The sequence below is a fragment of the Pelodiscus sinensis genome, unplaced genomic scaffold (genome assembly GCF_049634645.1).
Source record: "Pelodiscus sinensis isolate JC-2024 unplaced genomic scaffold, ASM4963464v1 ctg35, whole genome shotgun sequence".
Lineage (NCBI taxonomy): Eukaryota > Metazoa > Chordata > Testudines > Trionychidae > Pelodiscus > Pelodiscus sinensis.
The window spans coordinates 2,984,782-2,995,578 of NW_027465908.1; the positions used below are offsets into that span (position 1 = coordinate 2,984,782).

At 47.5% G+C, this 10,797-nt stretch overlaps 1 protein-coding gene across 1 annotated transcript in view; it reads left to right on the forward strand.

Annotated features, from left to right (window-relative positions):
• The window catches only part of LOC102455781 (uncharacterized), a 41,917-nt gene extending 31,160 nt beyond the window's left edge, over positions 1-10,757 (forward strand). The window contains exons 21-25 of the mRNA XM_025181428.2: positions 113-275; positions 938-1,020; positions 4,239-4,399; positions 8,754-8,907; positions 10,522-10,757. Coding sequence (XP_025037213.2) covers positions 113-275; positions 938-1,020; positions 4,239-4,399; positions 8,754-8,907; positions 10,522-10,757 — 797 coding nt within the window. The remainder of the gene's footprint in view (positions 1-112; positions 276-937; positions 1,021-4,238; positions 4,400-8,753; positions 8,908-10,521) is intronic.
• Positions 10,758-10,797: the final 40 nt, after the last annotated feature.

Below are 10,797 nucleotides of genomic sequence, written 5' to 3' on the forward strand. Positions count from 1 at the left end.
TAAAAGGGAAGCCCAGACCCCCACTGTTCTGTTCCATGATGCCATCCTAGGGACTGTGCATGCACTCAGCCACATAGCTCCTTCAATTAGCCATCTCTCCTGGTCTTTCTAGCAGTCCTCTTTGTCCTGGGCTTCCTGACAGTTTTGCTGTTGAGCCTGGCTATCATGCTGAGGCCCCCCATTTCCAGCCCAAGCCCCATGAAAAATTGGAAACCACGGTGGAGGAGCCTGGGTGAGCCACACATCCCACCTGAATACATCCTCATTAAAGACAGGTGAGTCTGTCTGCATACTGGCACGCTGCTAGCTCTGGAGCATACAAAGAGACCTGTAGGGTAGCGTGCAAGTGTAACCCACACACCTAATGTGGGTACTGAGCAATGCAAGTGGTACCTAAACCACAGCAACAGCTAAGATCAAGAGACCTCTTCAGCATAGGCTGGGAGCCAGCTGGCTTTTAGCTCAGAGGGTAGAGGCTCCTATACTCTGCTTCAGAGATCCCAGGTTCAAATCCACCTGGCACTGGTTACATCAGCGCAGTAAAGGAAACTGGCTTCTTACTGCACTGTCCAGGTGGATGCTGACCCCTGTTGCCCTTTGGCACTACACGCCCATCCACCATCACAGTGTGATGGGTCCTCAGCTGCACATAGAGGAAGCTTCTCTGTTTCCCCACAGAGCGGTGTTTCCTCTATTGCACTCCAGGGACTTCCTATTCACATCTCCACCTGCACCCCTTGCACAGTGCCATCATCTCGCTCTTTTCATATGAACCATTTTGCCTGGTTCGATGCTCCATCGCCCTTGTACTGCAGAATGTACAAGGAAAAAGTTAATCTGAACTGAACTGGTGATGCTGCACTGCTACTGAGAGCCAGCATTGGCCCTGCGGGCATGTGCTAATCTGTCCATGGGCATTGTCTTTTTCTCCTTCCAGCCTTCAGTTCTATGAAGCCCTTGGTCCTCATGGTTCAGGAGGAGGAAATGATGGCGGAGAGAAAGGAGTTGTCCATGGTCCAGGTAAAGCCAGGCTGCTGATGGGACCAGGGGAGCAAAGAGGTTGCCCTAGGGCTCACTGATTTAAAAGGGCTCAGGGATCTCAGCTGTTGCTGCTGCTTCTACAGCAGCCAGAGCCCTTAGGACCTTTAAATTGCCACCAGAGACCCACGTGGCAGGGTCCAGGCAGCTCTGAGGTCTGGCTGCTGCTAGTCTCACCCCTTCTGCCTGAGTCCTCACCCCTTCTTGGGACCCAAAGCCAAGCCTCCCCTCTCTTCACCACACACACATTTGGCCATGACCAAGCAAAATGTGTCGCCAGTCCTGGGTAAAGCACTTTGTTAAGGCCAGACTTTCCTTTAGACTTGCTCGTCCTCATTCCCACCAATTCTGTTGTGTTCTCATTCATGTACCACACCCTTACCAAGTGCTTGCACATTTGGGAACTCCTGCTGCTGCCCAGTCACTTGTGGTCACACATTCACTCAGTCTGCCATGCACTCGCAGACACAGACATCTCATGGGCTCCTCCTTCCATTCCAACACTTGCCTTTCACACTAGCCTGCCAGCTGTGTGATGAGATTAAGAGGTCCACCCTCATATAAAGGAAGGACATCTGAGGTGGGGGAGGGATGCACAGCGTTAATGAGCAAAGCCAAGCTACTGAAAACAAGAGCCTCATGTTGGCTCTGATGTTCTCCAAGTGCCCAGTGACCTACAGTCTTTCTTCCCCTCCTTCAGTGACACCCCTGAGGTGATGGTCTCAAGACATGGTTCATGCTAATGCAATAAATTTAGGGCCCAGCAGGTGGCACCATCTACTAGCTCTGGGAATTCTTGTGCTGTAAAAAGCTAACTTTAAGAGCCCAACAGGACACAGTGGCTGTGTCTAGACTGGCAAGTTTTTCCGCAAAATCATCTGCTTTTGTGGAAAAACTTGCCAGCTGTCTACACTGGCTGCTTGAATTTCCGCAAAAGCACTGACGATCTCATGTAAGATTGTCACTGCTTTTGCGGAAATACTATGCTGCTCCCGTTCGGGCAAAAGTCTTTTTCCGGAAAACTTTTGCGCAAAAGGGCCAGTGTAGGCAGCAGAGATTTGTTTTCCGCAAAAAAGCCCCGATCGTGAAAATGGCGATCGGGGCTTTTTTGTGGAAAAGCGCGTCTAGATTGGCCACGGACGCTTTTCCGCAAAAAGTGCTTGTGCGGAAAAGCATCCTGCCAATCTAGACGCACTTTTCCGAAAATGCTTTTAACGGAAAACTTTTCCATTAAAAGAATTTCCGGAAAATCATGCCAGTTTAGAGGTAGCCAGTGGGTTGGTGCTGTGGAGACTGGAACTTCCAAGGGGGGATGATTCTATTCTCTGTTCAGCAAAAGAATGCCTGAAGTTCTGAAAAAACGGTACCTGCTGTCCCTGCTCCGTGGCTGTCTCTTTACTGGCACCTGCTCTGAGACAGACAGGAGAGCGCTGTCATACCCAGGTCCTTGCATCATGCACTTGTTCGTTTGCATCTCCTAGAAAAACAATAATAAATAGATATTTAGTGTGATTACAGCTAGGCACTGCAAGAGTCAGAACATACAAAGAGGAAAAAGCTGCAGCAGCCTAAATCACACAAGCCCAATGGTAAGATCAGAAAATGAATGGCACTTTAGCATTTCACTGGCACTTCTAGAGATGTCAGTCTGGGTGCTCCACTCCAGGTCAGCCCTGGGCCTTTGATCAGAGACTTTCATAGCAGTTCCCATAAGGGCCATGCACACAAAGTGTCTGCCTCGTGAGCTGTCAGTGCCCAAGTAGCACATGCAAAGCCCAGACTCCTCAGTTCCTTTACTACCATTCCTGGCTAGAGACAGAGTCTAGCAGTCTTGCTAATTTCACACTTTGCACCTTTATTTGGTTCTAGCTGTTCGTTAGTTTTAATGGGGGTTTTTAGATAAGGTTCAGTTATTACTTCCCTGACCCCAGAACTGGGGGCTATCGCCAACTGGATCTCTTTGCAACTGCAACAAACAAGAAATGTCCCAAATTCTGCTCCAGAGCTGGTCTGGGAAGTGCTCTCTGGGAGATGCATTCATAATCACATGAACACTGTGCTGTATGTATTCCCGCCAATAACTCTGCTGTACAGAGTGGTACAGAAAACAAGATTAGATGTCTTTTGAGAGAAGTCCCTGTGGGTGCTCCACTACCCACCCTCCTCCCCTCTGGTTTGGACTTTGCAGCATGCTCCGTTGTAGCAGGAACTGAGCAGTCTGGGCCATGCATGTGCTATTCAAGCACTGACAGCTCATGAGGTTGGCTCCGTGCATGTGCGGCCCTTACACGAACTGCTGCAATCCAAGATGTGGAGATGCACATTGACTGGGAGTGGAGCACCCACAGGGACATGAGTTACTGTACAGGGTGAGTAACCGCCTCTTTTCAGCCACAAGCCTCCAGGCCTCAAAGTGCATTACAGAGGCTGATGTCTTTATTCCTGTGGGGAGCCCAGCAGAATAAGGTCCCTGCCGGAGATGTGACTTAAGGACCCATGAAGCACAGGGCAGAGTTGTGAATAGGCTGTATCTGGCCCTTAGGGTTGGCATTCCTTCTGCTTTCCCTTTGAGACAGGGATTCTGTTCTCTAAGCCTCTTTCTTGAGGACAAGGAAAGGGCAGTGGAGCTGAAACCAGTGGGCTTTGTAAAACAAATGTGCAGTTCATAGGAAGCCCACTGCTCTCTTCTCCCATATAAAAGTATCAGACTACATCACCCGTATCCACAGAGCCATGGCGTCTCCCCTTCAGTTTCAGAAGACCGACCCATGGAGGGTTCCTGGTTATTAGAACGCTTGAGGCATTTTATCCAGACACCCTGATGGGTGTTATCTCGCTCTACTCCATTCCCACAGGTGTCTAGCATTGACGCTGACCCTCACAGTCTTGCTATTGTTGGGGTGAGGGACATCTGTTTTGCAGCCACTGGGAGCTCCAGCCATGTGAAACAGCCTCCCTGTGTCCCCTGCCTCATTGACTCTCCTTTCCTCCTTTGCACCACAGTTCTCTCTCCCCCATTATTATTTATTACACTTTGTGAAGCATGCTGGGATATAGGTTGCTATTAAAGTCCTGGCCCGTAATGCAATGATGTATCATGAGATAATAGCCACTTGAGATTCAGCAGGTGCCTCTCAAGGGGAGAAATATCTTCAGGCCTTTCAAACAGCAATGGAAATGAGAGGTGTTTTGTGTTTCAGGTGAGCAGCCTGCACTGAGGGATCTGGAAGACTTCAGTGTCCGCACCCTGTATGATAAACTGGAGGACCAAAATCTTCATCTGGCTTCTCAAATGGCAAAACACAGGACGGATGCCTTGGCCTTTTACAGGGGGATCAGCCAGAGGATACAGGGTCTGATGGTCAGTATGGGAAGGAGCTTAACCAAAGGGATCTCAGAGTCTTGGAACTTGTAGCATAGATCATTTACTGGGTAGGGATTGGCTCAGCACAGCTGCTGTGGCTGAGGATTCCCAGTAACAGCAATGGTCGAGACGCATGCAGCTGGGCAAGAGAGTCCCTCCTTCTGTTCTCATTTCACTAAGGTTAGCAATGCCTCTGTTACCTCCATATAAGCTAAACTGCAGCAGCGTGTTGGAGCTACCCATAAAAGGCTACCAGGTGCAGCATACAGCTGTCCACTCTGAGCAGGGCAGACCCGCAGGAATATCTCATTCTGCACTGGCTACCAGCCCACTTCTCAGTGAAGATTAGGGAGCTAGTGAGGGAGCTAGTGATTACAGAGCACTGAAGTGCACAGAGCCTACCTATCTCAAGCAAAAGCTTCCCCTAGCAACTGGATTGTTTTTACTCCCCATCCCTAGGGTGACATGCATAACAGCCAGCGAAAAGGCATTTCCTCGCTTTCAGTTTTGGAATTTGCTCCCGGTGGAAATTCTTCTGAGCCTGATTTTGGCCATCTATTAGTGCAGTATTGGATTAAACTCTTGGACCCAGCTACCTGTCAGCTCTGGATCCCTACCACTTAGACACTGAAAATCTAGCTAATAGATTATTAGGTCTGGTCTGTGCTAGTGATAGAAATGTAGCCGTGTTAGTCTGGGGTAGCTGAAGCAAAATGCAGGACAATGTAGCACTTTAAAGACTAACAAGATGGTTTATTAGATGATGAGCTTTCGTGGGCCAGACCCACTTCCTCAGATCAAATAGTGGAAGAAAATAGTCACAACCATATATACCAAAGGATACAATTAAAAAAATGAACAAATATGAAAAGGACAAATCACATTGCAGAACAGGAGGGAGATGCAGGGGGGGGGGGGAAGGAAGGAAGGTAAGTGTCTGTGAATTGATGATATTAGAGGTAGGGAGAGTGGGATGTTTGTGAGTTAATGGTATTAGAGGTGATAATTGGGGAAACTATCTTGGTAATGGGTGAGATAGTTCAAATGTTTGTTGAGTCCTTTTTGGAAAGTGTCGAATTTTAACATAAATGACAGTTCAGAGGATTCCCTTTCAAGTGCAGATGTAAAAGGTCTTTGTAGCAGAATGCAGGTGGTTAAGTCATTGAGAGAGTGTCCTTTCTGGTTAAAGTGGCAAGAAACTGTTTTCTCTTTGTGATCTTGTCTGATATCTGTTTTGTGGGCATTAATCCTTTGGCGAAGTGTCTGAGATGTTTGTCCAATGTACATAGCAGACGGACACTTTCGGCACATGATAGCATAGATTATATTTCTGGATGCGCAGGAATGTGTGTTCTTGATCTTATAACTCACTTGGTTAGGTCCAATAATGGTATCAGCAGAATGAATATGTGGACAAAGCTGGCAACGGGGTTTGTTGCAAGGGAAGGTAACAGGGTTGGTATTAGTGTGGTATGTCCTGTGGTGGTTGGTAAGAATCATCTTGAGGTTAGGTGGTTGTCTATAGGAGACTATGGGTCTGTCTCCCAGAGCCTCTTTGAGTATGGTATCCTGTTCCAATATAGGCTGTAGTTCATTGATAATGTGTTGGACAGGTTTAAGTTGGGGGTTGTAGGTGATGATAAGTGGTGTTCTATTGTTGGTTTTCTTGGGTCTGTCTCGAAGTAGATGGTTTCTAGGTATTCGTCTGGCTCTTTCAATTTGCTTTTTTATTTCTCTGGGTGGGTAGTTGAGATTTATAAATGCTTGGTAGAGATCCTGAAGCTTTTGGTCTCTGTCAGTGGGATTAGAGCAGATGCGGTTGTATCAAAGGGCTTGGCTATAGACGATGGATCGTGTGGTGTGTTCTGGATGGGAGCTGGAAGCATGTAGGTAACTGTATGAGTCGGTGTTTTCTGTAGAGAGTGGTGTCTAATTTTCCATTGTTGATTTGTACGGTGGTGTCCAGGAAGTGGATCTCTCGTGTAGAATGGTCCAGGCTGAGGTTGATGGTGGGGTGTAGGTTGTTGAAATCTCTGTGGAATATCTCCAGTGTTTCTTGGCCATGCGTCCAGATCATAAAGATGTCATCGATGTACCGTAGGTAGAGGAGGGGTGAAAGGGGACGGGAGTTGAGGAAACGTTGTTCTAGGTCAGCCATAAAGTTGTTAGCATACTGTGGGGCCATGTGTGTACCCATGGCTGTGCCGCTGATCTGGAGGTATAAGTTGTTCTCAAACTGGAAATAATTGTGGGTGAGAACAAAGTTACATAGGTCTGCTATCAGGTTGGCAGTAGTGTCCTCTGGGATAGTGTTTCTAATTGCTTGTAATCCATCTTCATGTGGGATGTTGGTATATAGAGCTTCTACATCCATGGTGGCAAGGATGGTATTATTGGGGAGGTTATCGATGTTTTGTAGTTTCCTTAGGAAGTCAGTAGTGTCTCGGAGATAGCTGGGGGTATTGGTTATGAAGGGTTTGAGAAGAGTGTCTACATAGCTGGATAGACCAGTAGTGAGCGTGCCAATTCCAGAGATGATGGGACATCCGGGGTGCCCAGGTTTATGGATCTTGGGAAGTAGATAGAACAATCCTGGTCGGGGGTCAGAAGGTGATTCTGTGAGGATTTGTTCCCGAGTAGCTGTGGGGAGGCTTTTAAGGAGACAGTGTAGTTTCTTTTGGTATTCCAAGGTGGGATCAGAGGGGAGAGGTTTGTAAAATGTGGTGTTCGAGAGTTGTCTGGTTGCCTCCTGGTTATAGTCGGCCCTATTCATAATGACCACAGCACCCCCTTTGTCAGCTGGTTTGATTACAATGTCCAGGTTGTTTTTGAGACTCTGGATGGCATGGTGTTCAGCGCGGCTAAGATTGTGTGTCGCTTGTTGTCGTTTGTGAATAATGTCAGTCTGTGCGTTGTTGCGGAAGCTGTGTATATAGAAATCCAGATTGTAATTCCGACCGTCAGGGGGAGTCCATATAGAATTATTTTTCCTTTGGTGTTGATAGGGGGGATCTGGTAGGTCAGATTGATGTTCAGTGGTGGTTTGGAAATATTCTCGGAGACGGAGGCGGCGAAAAAAAGCCTCAAGGTCACCACAAAATTGTATCCAGTTTGTGGGGGACGTGGGGCAGAAAGAGAGACCCCGGGACAAGACAGTTTCCAAAAAGGACTCAACAAACATTTGAACTATCTCACCCATTACCAAGATAGTTTCCCCAATTATCACCTCTAATACCATTAACTCACAAACATCCCACTCTCCCTACCTCTAATATCATCAATTCACAGACACTTACCTTCCTTCCTTCCCCCCCCCCCCCTGCATCCCCCTTCTGTTCTGCAATGTGATTTGTCCTTTTCATATTTGTTCATTTTTTTAATTGTATCCTTTGGTATATATGGTTGTGACTACTTTCTTCCACTATTTGATCTGAGGAAGTGGGTCTGGCCCACGAAAGCTCATCATCTAATAAACCATCTTGTTAGTCTTTAAAGTGCTAGATTGTCCTGCATTTTGCTGGTCTGTGCTAGAAAGTTGTACCAGCAAAATGGATCCGTTTCAGCACTTGGTGGTGATTATCCCTTATATCTGTCCCCAGACTATGAACCCTCTGCTATTTCTGTCATTTCTTCTCCCTTTGGGGAGGGACATGAGATTCTGTCACTACAGTTTTGTTAGCACAGTAGCAGTGTGGACACTGTGCTACTCTCGAAACGGTTCTCTAGCTGTAATCCCATAATGCATCATTCCTTTCAGGAGTGACCTCTCAAGTAGCACTTTGGAACTCAGCTGCCCTGAGTCATGGTGATCAGAAGGGCAGCTCATTTGAAATGCCCAGGGTGGTTTTCACAATTATATCTGTTTCTGCTACCTGCTACGTTTTTGCTGAAAGCATGACCCCTTGCTCTGCATCTCGTACTATGGCCTGGTCCAGAAGGGAGGTGCTAGATTTCTTTGCACTATAAGGCAGCAGCAGCATGGGGTAGCAGTTGTAATTCTTCAAGGAGCTGCAGTACCTTTCCTCCCTGAGGGCTCCATAGAGCATTTAGGCACAGCCATTGTGGCTCCTGTAACCCTTTCTGGAGCTTTCCAGGGTTTCGGAGATGCACATCCACTGTGGCACCTGTCAGTTGTGGTATAGCGTACTCTTGGCCTCGTATTCGAAGCCACACAAAGCTCCCCTGATACTATAGTGTCCTTACACATACAGATGATCTGGGGTCAAATTCTGCCCTGGAATGCCAGCATAGGACTTGCTGCGTGTGAAGGTAGCAGGTAGCCCATGGTGTCTCTATGCTTCGTTGGAGAGACTGAGCGGTAGAGCATGACATTGCTGTTCTCTGTAACTAGGACTTGGTGCAAACTCTGGACTCTGAAGGGCTGAAAGACCTCACCAGGCAAAGCATCTCTGTGGATAGAGCCCAGGGCAGCACCCAGGTCGCCATGGACACTGGGCAAAATGACACATTGACCAGCCAAGATTTTCAAGCAATGTGCTACACAGGTGAGAGATCCACAATGGGGGAAAGACAGCTGCAGGGACTGGTTAGGAAAACCATCGTTCGTGCTAATGGAGAGCAGAGATGACTCCAGTATCCCAGCTCTCCATGTCACTGGTGGTCACAATTTCCATAAGAATGGATGGCAGCTTCCGAGGTGAGTTCCCTTGCAGAAGTGGCCTATCAAACGGTGAAATCAATAGAGTCCTATAGACGTGTAGAATTGTCTATAGAAATTACTGTAAACCTTAAGAAATTCAATAGGGAACGTTCGACATTTTACATTGGCTTTATTCAACCCAGCCTGTAGGATTCCATAGCAGAGTTATAATTCTTTATTAAATTCTGTGGAATGGCACAAGATATGTTATAATTCTCCAACCAGCTCCACAGAGTTCTAATTTTAAGAGACATCAGCCCTATTAAACTCTAATCTGTGGGATTCTTCCACAAGGGCTGGAGGGGAGATGTGCTGGCTGTGCAGTGTTAGACAGGTAGTAAGAACATAAGAACAACCATCCTGGGTCAGACCAATGGTCCATTTAGCCCAGTATCCTGGTTTCTGAGGGTACATCTACACTAGCTCGTTAGTTGGAGCTAGGTAGGGTAATTAGGGCAAGCGGAGTTGCAAATGAAGCTCAGGATTTAAATATTCCGGGGGTTCATTTGCATGTTCCCAGGCACCGCCATTTTTAAATCCCCCTTAGTCCGAACTCCGTGCCCGCGGCTACACGCAGCACAGAGTAGGTCGTTCGAATTAGGATCTCTAACGTGCTTTGCAAGTGCATGGCATTTTAGAATAGGAAGCTAGGAATGCTGTGCTACCCTACAGGGAGACTATACAGAAGCGCAGTGGGGTTTAGAGAGCTGGGAACGGATTCAGACACGGAGGTTGGGATTAACAACCATAGCAGAGCCTCTACTGTACGTCTCTTTTGCAAAGGAGCTCTGGGAGACACGGTTCCAGGTTTCAGCCCGGGATATTTAAATCCCGGGCTTCATTTGCAACTCCGCTTGCCCTAATTACCCTACCTAGCTCCAACTAACGAGCTAGTGTAGACGTACCCTGACAGTGGCCAGTGCCAGGTGGCTCAGAAGGATGAACAGAAATGAGCAATTTGCAAGTGACCTATCCCCTATTGTCCAGTCCCAGCTTTTGGCAGTCAGATGCTTTTGGTCATCCGGACCATGGAGTTGTGCCCCAAACTATCTTGGCTAAAAGCCACTGATGGGCTGATCCTCAATGAACCTATTGCCATCAGCAGTAGGTCTGCAGTCATGAAGCTGAAACCTGGAACCGTGTCTCCCAGAGCTCCTTTGCAAAAGAGACATACAGTAGAGGCTCTGCTATGGTTGTTAATCCCAACCTCCGTGCCTGAATCCATTCCCAGCTCTCTAAACCCCACTGCACTTCTGTATAGTCTCCCTATAGGGTGGCACAGCATTCCTAGCTTCCTAGTCTAAAATGCCATGCACTTGCAAAGCACAGCTACGTGGCTGTATGTCAGTGCTAGAATGATGAGACTTGTGCATGGGTTCATAAGCACTTGAGAATGAGCAGGGCTTTATAAAAGTGTGGAACAATCCTTGATTATTGCTGTTGCTGAATCACTCACTAGGTGCTGAGTGGCGGGAGGCAACAGAGTTAATGAAAGCTCTGAAAATCCTGATTGGCAAAGTCCATTGTGGGAAGATGATGGTGAAGCAAGAGCCACTACAGCTTGTTCAGGGACAGGATCCAGCTTGTTCAGGGACAGCAGAATCCAGCCGAACCCATCAAAGGAAAACAGGAGCAGAGCAAGGGCAGGTGAAGAAGGAGCTGACCCCAAACAGACATCTGCCTTATTCCCAATGACTTGTGTCTCTGTCCATGTCTGTGACACTTGGCCCTTTTA